General features: G+C 35.6%; 1 protein-coding gene across 1 annotated transcript; it reads right to left on the minus strand.

The window, feature by feature from the left end:
* Positions 1-572: 572 nt before the first annotated feature.
* On the minus strand, positions 573-14,095 carry LOC144452953 (RNA-binding protein 28-like). The gene is made up of 17 exons (XM_078144189.1): positions 13,969-14,095; positions 13,478-13,523; positions 12,437-12,558; positions 11,911-12,058; positions 10,432-10,562; positions 9,787-9,881; positions 8,988-9,156; positions 8,107-8,256; positions 7,505-7,685; positions 6,401-6,510; positions 5,958-6,031; positions 5,110-5,260; positions 4,198-4,418; positions 2,933-3,082; positions 2,248-2,322; positions 1,220-1,480; positions 573-801 (listed from the first exon to the last, which is right to left on the minus strand). The coding sequence occupies exons 1-17, from the start codon at positions 14,090-14,092 to the stop codon at positions 649-651; spliced, it is 2,361 nt and encodes a 786-aa protein (XP_078000315.1). The 5' UTR covers positions 14,093-14,095; the 3' UTR covers positions 573-648.
* Between the last annotated feature and the right edge of the window lie 2,321 nt (positions 14,096-16,416).

A 16,416-nucleotide genomic window follows, 5' to 3' on the forward strand; every position in this document is an offset into this window, starting at 1 on the left:
TTAAAACAATAACCAATGTCTCTGTACGAAGCACTGTAGACAAATAGCTTGTTAAAATGTTTGGTCAAATGTCATTAGTCCTGAAACTCGTGTATGGTTTGGGAGTACACCCCCCCCCCCCCCCCCGTAGGCCCCTATTAATTAAAGGTATGGATAAAAAGTAAACAAATAGTGGATAGTTGTTCAGATTTTGTTCGGTTTTTCACTATTTTTAACATTTAATAATAGTTTATATACACACATTGATAATGTTTTAATACGAGGGATCGGGGAGAGAGAGAGAGAGAGAGAGAGAGAGAGAGAGAGAGAGAGAGAGAGAGAGAGAGAGAGAGAGAGAGAGAGAGAGAGAGAGAGAGTTTGATTGTATGGTTAGGTTCGTAGAGGGCAGCATTTCATCAATTTCACACCACATGCAAGGGTGGGTCAATAGAGGACAGTATTTATAATGCTTCACATGCCATGAAAGGTATGATCGATAGAGGGCAGTCTTCATTACAAAGGCTCACACGACAACTTACAAGACACTTTGTTTGTGAAGGTGTATTTGATCTGAGATTTGATAGAGGACACTATTTTAATTTCATACATGATTATTTATTAGAATAGTAAAAGTGAAACCAATTCTACATTTCAAATAAAAGTTTTCCTTTACTCAAACCACTTGAAGCTCTTTTTCTTGACTTTTTTGGTTGGTTTTGTGATTTTGGCTTTTTTGTTTTGATATTGATGGACCAAGGTATCAAACTTATCACTACGACCTGAACGCTTTCTCTTCAATTTTTTCGGTTTGAGTGTTTTTACCTGAAAAATACAAAAATAATGAATATTATTTATATCGGTGTAATTTCATCACAATGTTTTTTTTTCAGTCATAAGCAATCAACCCACCCACCCATCCCAATAACCCACCCATCCACAAACCCACCCACCCACCCACCCAACCATGCAACAATGCAACACTTACTTCAGGTACCTGTGGTTTGTGTAACATGTGAGATTTACATGAAATACTTACTACAGGCACCTGTGGTTTCCTAAACATTTGACATTCATGTCTAATACTTACTGCAGGTACCTGTGGTTTGCTAAACATGTGAGATTTACATGAAATACTTACTACAGGCACCTGTGGTTTCCTAAACGTTTGACATTCATGTCTAATATGTACTGCAGGCACCTGTGGTTTGCTAAACATGTGAGATTTACATGAAATACTTACTACAGGCACCTGTGGTATAATTTGCGCTGGTGGCTCCTTCTGTATCTTCTTTGCTCGACTCAATTTATCTTTTGGTTTCTTGGCTGTTGTCTGTTTTCCTTTGTTTCTCCATCTTTTCTTTGGACCAAAGTGAGACGGCAGACCCTTCTTGATTTTCTGTTTTTGTTCACTGTCTGTCTTTTTAGTAACAGATTGATTAGACTTTGACTTCAAGTCTTTTATCGCTTTGGACTTCTCCTCCTGAGGAAGTTTTTGATTTATCTGTTTGGAAAAAAAAGAAAGTCATGTAAAGTGGTCATATGGATGACAGCCGGGATATGACTGCCAGAATAGTGTATACACTGTAACTATTAATCTAAGGGTTTAATAGTTACAGTGTGTTGTGATAGTGAAAAGACTTGCATGGCACCAGGGTCCTCACTGCAATGATAGTGTATACACTAGTATAACATTCTCATAGCTACAGTGTGTTGTGATAGTGAAAAGACTTGCATGGCATCAGGGTCCTCACTGCCATGATAGTGTATACACTAGTATAGCATTCTCATAGCTACAGTGTGTTGTGATGGTAAAAAGACTTGCATGGCACCAGGGTCCTCACTGCAATGATAGTGTATACACTAGTATAGCATTCTCATAGCTATGGTGTGTTGTGATAGTGAAAAGACTTGCATGGCACCAGGGTCCTCACTGCCATGATAGTGTATACACTAGTTTAGCATTCTCATAGCTACAGTGTGTTGTGATAGTAAAATGACTTGCATGGCACCAGGGTCCTCACTGCCATGATAGTGTATACACTAGTATAGCATTCTCATAGCTAGAGTGTGTTGTGATAGTAAAAAGACTTGCATGGCACCAGGGTCCTCACTGCCATGATAGTGTATACACTAGTATAGCATTCTCATAGCTAGTGTGTTGTGATACTGAAAAGACTTGCATAGTGCCAAGAGAATCCCTGTCATGTCATAACACTAGCATGGCATTCTCAAGTTTCACATAACATTGTCTTGGTGTTGTTTACTTACTATTGACTTTTGTAGCCTTCTTTCCTTGGCGAGTAGAGCTAATTTATTTTCCAGTGAAAACTCAACAATTGGTCTCTGCAAAGTAAACAGTCAGCAATGTGAGATCAAGGTATCAATAACAATTTTGTTGATTCAGATTTTGTTTAAAACCCTGCTTTCCTAAAGCTTGACTTGCTAGTGTGGAATAACTTCAAAATTCAATTTAATTAAATACATTTCTTTACATATGTACAATAGTTTTAAAGTCAATTTTAATACGAAGAATATCAGCTGTGTTAAAAAAAATCTTTCTAATACCTATATAGAGGTTTAGTAGTAATTCCAAACCTAGAATTTGAATAATTTACCTAGTATATTTTGAGTAAATTACTCAGATTTCATCAGCTGTTATTGTATACAGTTCAATGATGTAGACTTGTCATATGACTGCCACAGAGGGCAGTATATACTACTTAATTCCATCCCCTCATTGGTGTTAAGTGAGGAACATTATCGCAATGGCGTTATGGAGATGTTGTGTGTATGTATGTGTGCATGTTTGCATGTGTGTGTGTGTGTGTGTGTGTGTGTGTGTGTGTGTGTGTGAGAGAGTGTGTATGTGTGTGTGTATGTATGTGTATGTGTGTTTGCATGTGTGTGTGTGTGTAAAGCAGGTGACTGTTTTTGATACTAACTGATAACTTACCTTTTCTTTCCCAAATAATTCAGAGTTGTTGTTAACTTCTCTCAGTGCTTTTAGGGCGTGTTCATGTTGTGTGAATGTAACAAATGCATATCCTAATGACTTGGGTGTACCAGTTGTAGTAACTGCAGACATATCTCGCATCACACGTGCCTGTAAATGGGTAACAATAATATCAGTTTTTTAATATATAACTTTTCCACACTCATGCTAGAGGGTCAAAATAGAACAAGATGGTTGACCTATTCTCAGTACCTGCAATAGTATTTTACCTCATGCTAGAGGGTCAAAATAGAACAAGATGGTCGACCTATTCTCGGTACCGGCAATATCATTTTACCTAATGCTAGAGGGTCAAAATAGAACAAGAAGGTCGATCTATTCTCGGTATCGGCAATATCATTTTACCTCATGCTAGAGGGTCAAAATAGAACAAGATGGTTGTCCTATTCTCAGTACCTGCAAAAGTATTTTACCTCATGCTAGAGGGTCAAATTAGAACAAGAAGGTCGACCTGTTCTCGGTACCAGCAATAGTATTTTACCTCATGCTAGAGAGTCAAAATAGAACAAGATGGTTGACCTATTCTCGGTACCAGCAATAGTATTTTACCTCATGCTAGAGGGTCAAAATAGAACAAGATGGTCGACCTATTCTCAGTACCTGCAATAGTATTTTACCTCATGCTAGAGAGTCAAAATAGAACAAGATGGTTGACCTATTCTCGGTACCTGCAATAGTATTTACCTCATGCTAGAGGGTCAAAATAGAACAAGATGGTCGACCTATTCTCAGTACCTGCAATAGTATTTTACCTCATGCTAGAGAGTCAAAATAGAACAAGATGGTTGAGTTATATTCTCATGTGTGCCTATAGTAATTCATGTAAAGCAAATGGTGTATAAGTTATGGTGTTGACAAAGAAAAAGAATGTTCATTATTTTTAAAATGTTCCTAGGAAGTAATATTCTATTTCAGGTGCTGAGAATTATCACCCCTAGCACTGGTCTGTAATGATGTAATAACCCTTTGTACTTTCTCAACTCACAGGGGAGCAAGACAATCCACTGTGGCCTCTTTTGTTTTCTGTTTGACAAATACAAATGGCAAAAAGCTACACCGTCTCATGCAATGCATCATGGGAACTGGAAAATTAACTATTATGGGATATTCAAGACACTATGTCACACAACATTTTTAGTCTAACATGCTTACTGACAAGTAATTCTAAATAAGAGAATAAATAAATAATTTGATGTCAGACTTACTTCAGTAATTTTGACACCTTTTTCATCTACAACTTTCCTGAAGAGTTCTCTCAGTTTTTTATCGTCTACTGACTTGGGTAAATTGTGAACACTTAATCTTGTTGGTGATATAAAGATATTAAGATTTTGAAGTTTTTGTCTTTTCTGAGCCTCTAATTTTCTTCTCTTCAATAAATCACTGTTAGACAAGTCTTCAGCTGCTTTTGTACCTGGACGAATCACTGGAAAGATAAAATAATTCAGTATGCAAATCATGTCATAATTATGCAAATTACACACACACATGCATAAATACATACATATGCTGTGTTTTAGTCAAGGCGGTAAATCTACCGAGGTTCCCATGTCATTTTACCTGGGTTCCCAAACAAAATTACTATAGACTCTATGGGGAAAACACTACATTATTTTTACCCCTTTCTCCCTTTCTGTTACCAGGGTTCCCCAACCTTACCAAAAACACTGCATATGTACGTACACACACACTATTTGTACCCGAATGAATCACTGCAAAGATAGAATAGTTCAGTATGCAAATCATGTCATTATTATGCAAGTTATGCTGTAAATATACTATATAAGGAGGATGTGAAAGATGCAACAATGTTTACACTGAATATGTGTGTGGCTAGCCAGGTGAGTTATGTACAAATGATGTCTAATTTCCCCTTGCACTGCCTCCCTATGTGTGTGGCTAGCCAGGTGAGTTATGTACAAGTGATGTCTAATTTCTCCTTGCACTGCCTCCCTATGTGTGTGGCTAGCCAGGTGAGTTATGTACAAGTGATGTCTAATTTCTCCTTGCACTGCCTGCCAAATTTGAATGAATCTGACACGTCCTAAAATGCCACTCCACTAAATTTTTCACCAAAATATTGAATACATTCAGAGTGCAGGTAATGTACTACTCACAGCCTTCTCTTGCTAGATGTAAATTTCTTTTATCTTTGGTTTGCTTCGTTTCTTTTTTATCTTTTTTATCTTTCTTTAATTTATCTGCATCATCTCTGGACACTGCCATGGTAACGAATAACTTTCTTCCTTTAATTGTGATACCAGCTGCCTGGAGAAATACAAATGTAATGATAAACATGTTACACAGTACAGAGAAATATATCACTCAGGTAATCCAGGCTTCGGTTTACTCGGATAGACACAAACTACTACTCTGGCAACCAAAGCATCGTTTACTAAGATAGACACAAACTAAAACTACTGTCACATCATGTTGATAGAACAGTGGTAAACTATTGAATGGACATAGTCTCAGTTGGGTGGCTCTCTGTTTTGGGACTTCCAACATTTTTATATCTTACAGACAAGTTGCTTAGAATCGTACAACAGAGAAACTGCTATCCCTCACTTGTGTAATCTATCATACCGAACAACAATAGTTTTAGTTTGTGTCTATCTTAGTAAACTGAGGCCTCAATAACCAGAGTTTTTTAACTTTATTAGAATAATGTTCATTGATACACAACCAACTTTATGTTTTTTCATGTCTACATTTTGGAAACGTGACTGTTGCCTACCTCATGACAAACTGACGATAGTTATTGTTCACCACTAGATGGCAGTATTGTGAACAAGTTGTTCCATACGTGACTAAGCCATCAAGTGGTAAGCAGTAATCAGCAGTTTATCCTGAGGAAGGCAATGATCACATTGCTGAAATGTAGACATGAAAAGAAGCAATTCGGTTGTGTCACTTTGAGATTTTTTATTTCCATGACGCACACTTCACTGATACAGGTTCTTACCTTGTCACCTTCACTGGCTTTCTTAAGACAATCTTCAGCATCTTCTGATTTTCTAAATTTTATAAATGCACACCCTGAGAATTAAAAGTTTAAGAAGGATAAACAATTATTCATTTATGAAAATATGACAGAATTAAGTTTAACAGTGATCATTCATGTATTTATTTTCAAACAAATCAAGGGCTCAGTAACATATAAGTGGAAGGTCTTAGTGAACAAAGTAATAACTTACAAGGACATCAAACATTTCCACAATTTCTGACTGTCCTCTTTATCAATTAAATCATACATCATTCTCTATCAAATCTGACTAAATAAAACCTTTTCCTTGTCTCTCCATGGCAACGACAGAAGATTTTACTGGTAATCTATTTCTACTTTTGAAATAATTCTTATCTTATGTTTGAAATGTCAATACGCTGAGTTTCCATTTTTAATCTTACCTCTGGAACGTTCCGTGTCTGGATCCGTCAATAATTTACAATACACTAACTGTCCATACTCTGTAAAAGTGTCTGCCAAATCTTCCTCCTCCAAATCAAATGGAATATTTCTAAGAATTGAAAGAAATCAGATTTCTACTCAGTATTGTTTGAGTATTACTAGTTACTGGTTAGATATTTTGTAGTATATGACCCAGACAGACAGACAGACAGACAGATGGGCAGACAGACACAGAGAAAGACAGACAGAGACAGAGACAGATAGATGGGCAGACAGAGACATAGATACAGACAGAGACAGAGAGAAAGAGAGAAACAGACTGACAGATAGACTGACAGACAGACAGACAGACAAACAGACAGACAGACAGACAGAGACAGAGACAGACATGAAAGACAAACAGACAGAGGTAGACAAAGACACACATATACAAAGAGGAGAACCTCACAACTATCATGTTAGGACCACAGAAAATATTGTACAACTCACAAATAAAAACAATGCATTTGCTTGTGGAATGAGACAAGATTCATGCAATGACATACAACATAATCAGTGTCAGTAACTTATAAGTATAAACACCACAATGGGCCCCCGGATTCCATAACTCTGTTTACTGATAGCACACTACACATTATAATGATGGAGTCTGACAGTTACTGTTACATTATAACTTATCAAAGTATAAACACCACATCAGCCCCAGATCCCATAACTCTGTTTATTGATAGAACACTACATTATAATGATGGAGTCTGACAGTTACTGTTACATTATAACTTATCAAAGTATAAAAACCACATCAGCCTCAGATCCCATAACTCTGTTTACTGATAGAACACTACACATTATAACAATCAAAGTATGACTGATTAACATTATAACTTCCACAGATATAAACAAACTTATAACAGCGCCATGTGAACCTAAAGGCACCCACGGTTGTTTTTGTAACAGTTGTATTATTGACTTCACCTAATTTTGTCTGTGTGTCAAATCTTTCTTTGGTTCACTTCATTCAAACAAACATACCATTTTTGATGTGTGAGTTCTTCTAAGCTAAATACATATTGGTATCCAATTAATTTCCCTGTAATCCTTACCTGATAAACACTGTTTTACCCTCAGAGACATCACTTGGTTTGTTGACCCTTGATCTCTCCTTCTCTTCTTCTTCATCATCATCACTGTCACTGTCATCTTCTGACTCATCATCAGATGTTCCTTCTTCATCGTTACTATGGGAATCTTCAGATTTCTCACTTTCTTCATCTGTCTGCTCATCTAAAGTATCAAATGACGATGGAAAATAATTACATCAAAAAAACCATCCCTGAGATGATCAAGGTAAATGACATTGTTATCAGAAATTGGAAAGTTATCTGACTAGATTTGTACCAAAACTTATGTTAAATTTAATGACTGTAAAAAATAATAGGTTACCATGGTTATCTGGAAGTGATGTAGTCGACCAGTAATCAAAACATGCCTAAGCACCACTTTAATGCTCACAGGGTTCTGTCAAAACAGATTTTATTCACTATTTCATGCATTGCCCTCACTTTGCCAAATACAGGGCGCCCTCTTGTGGTCATAACATGTGAAATGGCCAAAAACCTTTGTAATCAGAATATAGCATTTTAGATGGTTAACTCTCTTGGCTAGTTAAAGTTGACTAACACTTGGACTTTTCATTTGTACCTACCTTCATTTGATTCACCTCCTAGTGTTTCTTCAATTTCTTCTGTTTTTTCTACGGTTTTTTCTACGGTTGTTGATTTACTGATTTCTTCCTCTTTTACTGCAGCTTCATATTTCTGTTTTGGTACAGCCCAATCTACAGCTACAGGCCTCCCTAGTAGCAATAACAATAATCATATTGAATAAGGTCAATCTGAGGTAAGAGTTCAATCTGATGTCACAGAACAGTTTACATACATTTTCATGCATGCACATACATACTCAAACACACCAGCCTAGTAGCTACCGATCAACTGACATACATACATACATACATACATACATACATACATACAGTGATACTTACATACATACATACATACATACATACATACATACATACATACATACACACACACATACATACATACATACATACATACATACATACATACATACATACATACATGCATACATACATACATACATACAGTGATACTTACATACATACATACATACATACATACATACATACATACATACATACATACACACACACATACATACATACATACATACATACATACATACATGCATACATACATACACTTACATACATACACATTCACACACACATACATACATACATACATACATACATACATACATTCACACACACACACATACATACATACATACATACATACATACACACATACATACATACATACATACACACACACACATACATACATACATACATACATACATACATACATACACACACACACACACACACACACACAAACACACACACTAACATACAGACAGACAAGACACAGTCCACTTTCATACACAAATCTAGACAATACCAATTAATACTAAAAGTGACCTTGTACAGCTTACCTTTAATTTTATTCATATTGAGATTCTTGACAGCCTTAGCTGCATCTATAACATTTGTATACTGTACAAAGGCATAACCAAACATTTTACCATTTGTCATCTTTGGTATGCTGACCTCACTAATATCGCCATGGACACCAAACACAGACTGTAGATCAGCCTCTGAACACTGCAATAAACAAATTTATACATTTTTGTTCAGATTTACATACAACTAGCTAACTTCAAATGAGATAAATTTATACTGGCATGAATAATTTGAATTTTGATAGCAAAATATTTTGTAAAAAAAAATCATCTTAATTCTGATTACCATGGTACTGAAGACATAGAATTGATATTGGCATTGTAGTCTGGAATCCATGCAGATTGGGATTTTTAAAGCAAAATCTAAAATCTCAATCATGGAATTGATATCACCTTTGATACTTTTCCTACTATTTAGACAGAAAAATTTGAATTTTGATTGCAAAATTATAAATATCTTTTTATAACAAACTTGAATACAACCAATACATCTCTACATGTCATACAGGTACATATTTTTTAAGACAGAAACTTATAAGTGCTTTCACTACGTCACGTGTCGCATGCTGCTGCACATGCTATTGAAAACAAAATGGATTACAACCCCAAAGTGGAAGTGGCTGCAACCTACCTAAAATGAGTGCACCTCCAACAACAAAACATTTCGAAATAGCGCTATTTACTTATTTCAAACTTCTGTAAAAAGCTCAGAAGTGAAACTTGATATAGACTAATTGTGTAATGAATAACTACCAAAAAAATATGACAGTACCTTAAAACTAAGATTTCTCACAATAAGTCTGGAGTTCTTCATATTTTTAAATGATTTTCGTTTCCTTGCCAACAAATCTGCATTCACTTTTTTACCTGTTGGAAATAAAAGTGAAAAATAAATTATGAAATATTAATATTATGATTTTATTAATATTAGTTTTTTTTAATCACTACTAAAAATGTATTGTAATAATAATATTTCTGTTCCAAATTAGGGATGATCGCACAATGTCGCAGAAGCTCAATAATTGAACTTCGTACGTCTAGGGTGGGAGGGCATCAGTGCGATTGCTGAACTTCATTTTCACACCTCTAATCAAATTTCGACAGAAAACTTTCACTCCTTCAATGATAATAGCTTTTGTATATACTACTGAGATGTTGAGAAGTTGATAAATTTACTTCTAATGTGAGATATGGTGATCGAAGTTCATAGTAGACAGATCAAAACATCGCAATTATTTCACATTTATCATTCCAAAATGAGTACTGTCAAAATTAATTCTAGGAACCACAAACAACAATATATCTTACAAAATTTCATCAAAATATCTGAATAAAATGTTCCAAACATTTCTCCTCTACTGTTACCATTCTAACATTTCAAACACAAGATAAAATTAACAAATTTTCTTTAACTTACTTTTAATTTTTTTGCGATGTAACCTGCCAATGGCCGCTTTAGCGTCTTTACATCTTTCATATACAACATGTACCGACGTTTCATTGCCTTCTACGACTGGAAACTGGATTTCCTCTACATGCTCTGTTCTCCTACAGGGTCAAGGGTCAAAGGTCAAATCAACCATCTTAGAGTGACCCTATTTTTTTGTTTCTCATTACCCGACCGTCCAACAAAGCTGACATCAAAATATTTTTTTTTTCATTTTCGCTTGTCTCTAAGATTTTGTGGAACAGCACCCTCTCTGGCAAGAATAAGCAAGTGTCTGTACTGTTGATGTCATCAACAGTCAAAGCGGTGGCGTTGACACTTGTTCACGAACAGAGCACTTCTTACATGATGGAAATTATTCAAATTGGGGGAAGGGTTTAACAGGAGAAACAATGGTTTTGTGGTGTTGTTCAATAAATCAAATTAATTAAATCAAATTGAGGAACAGGAGAGCCAGAGAAACATGAAGAATATCATTTTTTAAACATTTTTTTAAAATTCACAACTGACCCATAGCTATGGAAAAATAATGAGAAACAAAAAAATAATGCCACCCTTATTATTATAACATGTATTTGTGTTACCATATTCTAGTTTCTATGTATATTATGAATCCGGTTTGGAAACTGTACAATGCTGGTTGTGTAGTCATGATGGTTGAATGGTTAGAGTGGCTGGCTTGTAATCTGTACATTGCTGGTTGTGGAATGGTCGCCACAAGAGCAGCACCCTAGTGCCCTAGTGCTGAAGAAGCAGGAGGAAACTAGAGTACCCGGGGAAAACCTGCGTTGTTCAGCAGGGTCAAACTGAGTCTCAACCTTCTTATACAGCACCTGGTTAGATTTTCATCAAACCCAGCTAATACTTAGCAGGTTCGTACCCAGTCTGCAGATGTAACCATGTAAGAGACACCCGAGCTATCTACTCAGTCACCAACTTCTCCTACTACTTTATCAACATTTATTTAATCTTCATGTTTATGTAAGTTACTGAATGATGATTTTTTTTTTGAAGGATGGTACCAGGGTAATGACGAGTCACTTTCAGTGTGTGTATAACCTTTACTATCAGACTTTCCAAAATGCATACAGAGAGACTATCTCTATATTTCAATTAACCCTTTCATTCCTAGAGACGACATTGGAATAAATAGAAACTTGATTGTAAGAACATTTACTAAAATTTAAGAATATAACTTCATTGGGAAGTAATATTTCTTGAATTCTGGTCTAAAATAAAGTTGATCTTTTTCCAAAAATTACAGAGAAACAAGAATTTTTGATCAAAAATTTTGGCGGGAAAGTTTCTAGTCCTGAAAGGGTTAAAAACACATTTTAGCAGTGATACATAACCCTTGCTCCACAGCTGGTTGATCCCTTGGTCCCTTACTTTTCTGATTTTGTTTCCTAAATCAAAACTTGATGAAAACATCGTGATAGAAGAACTTACTTTAAAAGTTTCTCAATATCTTCTTTATCGACATCTTCTGGAAGTTTAGTAATCACCACAGTTCTTGTTAAATTAGTGTAAGACGTCTTTTTATCATCTTTAGTGGAAGACGTCTTTTTCTCTTCTTCAGTTGTCTTCGGAGTGTCAACTGGAATTTAAGTAAATACATATCAGTGTTATAGTCAGTGTGCCCCTTAGCCAATTTGACGTGCCACTGACTGACACACACAATTTCTAGTGACGCACCAAAAGAACTCGGGTAGATTTTACCTACTTGCCACCCTTAACAAAAAACACTGGTAGGGAACCCTGGTAAAATGACAGGGGAACTCAGGTAGATTTTACCTACTTACCATCCTTAACAAAAACAATGGTAATGATGAACTAATTATAGAATCAACAGGGTACGTGGTTAGGATTGAGTATGAGATGTGGATCACATAGAGAGAGGAATCTACCTTGATCAAAAAGACATGACATATGGTACCAACTACTTGGAATCTATGTTAATGTTATAAATATTTACTTATGTTAATGTCTTCTGCTTCTTTTCTTTTCTTAGTTTTATACTCCTTGTTGGCAAAGTCAATAAGCAGTTTTCGTCCCTCCATTCGTACTGTAGATGTCTTTGCCTTCTCCGCATCATCCCTTCAAGAAAAAACAATTTTGTAACATCATGCCACTTAACTACATGTATGTTGTAAATTCAATATGAGACAATATACAAGGTACAAGCCTTGATATTATCTTTGAACAGATCTAGAATACATGGATTATATACTCTGGTCATTCTACGTCACAACAACCTGGGTCTATGTTACTGGTTCTGCGGTGATCAAAATAAAAGTAAAAAATGTTCCAAATCACTATTATTTTGCCTAATTTTTTTAATTATATCATTTCCCAATATTTTTTTTCATTCAGCTGGAAAATACTCGTGATCTAAGAGTTTGTTACTACTCATCTAGCAACTCATAGTGACAAATTACCATCCTACAACTTTCACAAACAATTTGTACATGATACATGAAAATGCTGAAAACAAGACCCAGAAGCTAGTGTCTGTACAGCAGTTTGAATTTCTTGCATTTGCATAGATTAGCCATAATCCTCTTTATATAGGGCAGTTCTGTGTTTAAAGGGCAATGTTTTAATCCTTGGTCAGCACATTCTGTGTAATCTAAAAAGTGAAGCAATAAGGATTACATAACGTCATTCTTTTCTTTTGTAATAACTTTTTCTACAGCTCTGTCAGATAAGTGTTTTTTACAAACCAAACTGGGCAGGGGTGAACAAATCATTTTGTGAATTGGTGGTCCCCGGACCGGTGCCTTAAAAAATCCAGTGGTCCTCGCTGAAAGAATTAGTGGTCCAATGTCCCGCTAATGTGAAACATTAAATCTTGCCTATGAATCTGTATATTCAAACGACTTTTTAACATAGTTATTAACAGTAAGGTACAGACAAGGTAAAATTTGTGTGGTTCGCCCCCAAAAAATCAGAAGTCCCGGACCCAGCACCAGTGGATTTGTTCACGCCTTGGTGGGCCTTTAAATTAAGTACTTACTTGAGCGCAAAGGTCACGTAACCAAAACCTCTACATTCAGCTGCTCCTACAATAAAAAAAATGTGTTCGGATTGATTTTATTAACTTTCAGACTTTTATCTTTATCCTTGAGATTCTACTGCCATCACTAGGACCATCTACGATTTAGCTTAAATGTAGGTCATAATCATGTGTATTGACTATGCGACTCGGAAGCACGGTCCGTACTGTGACGGTACGTTAACTTATCAATGATCAAGGCTGGCCTGCGCATGGATTTATCTCTCCCCTAATACATCCATGGTCTGTTCATGCATGTCTCTAGCTCTGGATGTATACGCTACGAGGTTCGACACGTCTTCCCCCTCACGGAGGAACGGAGAAGACGTGTCGACACCCCGTATCGACGGTATCGTATATTTTCAGAGCTACATGTAGGATGTCGCATGGATGGACCATGGTCCAGGTTGTATACTTGTACTTGTAACAGCACGCGATCAGTAAAATCCTACCTTTGTTCTTCACAACAAAACATCTTTTAAGAGGTCCAATCTCACTGAACGTCTCTTCCAGTTTATCATTTGTTGTCGAGTACGGTAGATTTCGAACGAACAACGTGCTACAGGGGGCCGCCATATTGCGAATGTGTTTTGCAAGTTTATTCTTTTCTCCAATGACATAGCGCCCCCAACGCTACATGATAAAACGTCTCTTGTTTTTAGAAATTGTCTGCAGTGGCAGGTGATGTACTAGATTGGCACCAGTCCCTTGGGAATTTTTTTAAGTGTCATATTCTTCATTTTTACTTTTGTACATGAAAATTTCAACATTTAAAAAATATTTTTGCCAGTTACTGTTCATTATCACTCATGCACTCAGCAATAACGAATGAAAGAATGAAAAGAATCCCATAGACTTGAGCAAGTCCCATGAACGACTGATCAAGTGAAAGACATATACTAATAACACACACACACACACACACACACATGTACACACGCACAATCAATCAATCAATCAATCAATCAGAGTTCTAGATACAGACAACATTCACAGCAGACATTGACCATTTCATTACATACCTTTTTTCTTTTGTTTTTACACATACAAAACACAGTTCTTTTCCATAGAATATTTCAAAACATACAATCTTCAATCAGAACAAAAAAGATGAATTATAAGATTCCACAAAACTTTATTCGTGTGAATGAAATTCATACACATCCTTAAACCACAGAAATCAATGCAAGTGATTTAAACTGATAAATGTAACGTGTCTGTGCTTGATACAACTCCATACCGGTACAATGCTACAATGGTTAATTATATCATCACTTCTTGTAATCCAGACTGAGCATGCTCAGAAGCAAAGAACTATGGGATTATTTGTGGTTATCGTAATACTAGTACCTAAACCCGAGCTACCGATAAAATAAACCTTCCAAAATGGTCAGGGTGACTATTTGTCAGCAATAAAGAATATTTTTTTTAGTTCAAAAACGGGCTCTTGGAATTGGGTTTGCCAGATTTACGAAATGTATGGTCAGTCGGGTCACACAAGTGTCCAGGTTAACAGTTGTGACATGAATCTCCAGATATTAATCACTATTACATAGATTTAAAATTAGTGATTATTTGACTCAATCAGAATTACATTTCTGGAAATTGCAAATGTTGTGAGGTGATTACAAAGACACAAAGTGTAATCTGATGTGGATTCTTGGGATGCCTACAAGAAAAGAAACAGAAATTTATCTTGAGTTACTTAGAAGTATGCCCATAGAGTTCTCAACAATGACATACAATCCATCTTAAAAAATCCATTATGACTGCGATATTTATCTCTCCATCAACTACCTTGAAGTGATGTCAGTGAAACTCATCATGTCAGATCGCCCTCAAACAATTAATCCGATTGGCTGCCATCTACAACTCAATGTCCAATGGGGTTTACTGTAGCAAAAACTGACTTTTTATATAATATCTCTAGAGCACAAGAGAAACCAAACTTCTATAACATTTCATTTCACAATTTATAAGAATACATTGTTGCCCATAATAAGTTAGAGTGAAAGTACATGTCTCGTGCATAATACTTTCAAAGCTCAACTGTTATTTCATCACTTGAACTCCTACTGTCTCTACATCGCCAAATGAAGGTTAGATTTCTTTGTCCAATTGCAATCTGAGTGAACTGATTGTGAATCTTACCTGAAACAGCGGTTATTCTTGAAAGTATGCTGACATATACACCCACGAAAACGATTGCTTTCATTTTACTACACTCAACAGAGTAATCCTGTCCAGTCTGTCTTGCCACGCTACTGTCATCGGATTCATCAAATCAAACTATTAAAGTGGTTGTCAACTTGACTTGCTATTGGCTGTCAATGATTCTGTGTATGACCCGGATGTGTGGACACAATGGTGACATACATAATTTATTTGCCAGAAGTCATAAAGAAAACCAAATTAAGATATCAAGTGAGGAAAGGAATTAATTAAGTAAATACATCGGTAATGGAAGGCATATAAAAAAATATGACTTTAAACTCCTGGCTGGACCACAAAAATAGTTTGTTCAAACTAGTCAGGTTTATGGCCCAAGGAAAACATATACAGTAATATATATATATATATATATATATATATATATATATATATATATATATATATATATATATATATATATATATATATATATATATATATATATATATATATATATATATATATATATATAACATAAAACAAAAACAAAAGCAAAACAAACAAACAAACAAACAAACAAAACAAAACAAAACAAACATATGCATGAAGGGTAATGTCTTAATACAAAAAATTACACCTGTGGAATATATAGAAAGGCAAACAAGGTTTATAACAATGTTACAATGGTGAGTATACGGTATTCAGGGCTCGAAATTAACAGTAGTCCCATGTCCACAGACTAACAATTC

Source organism: Glandiceps talaboti, chromosome 23 (genome assembly GCF_964340395.1).
Source record: "Glandiceps talaboti chromosome 23, keGlaTala1.1, whole genome shotgun sequence".
In the NCBI taxonomy this organism is placed as follows: Eukaryota; Metazoa; Hemichordata; class Enteropneusta; family Spengelidae; genus Glandiceps; species Glandiceps talaboti.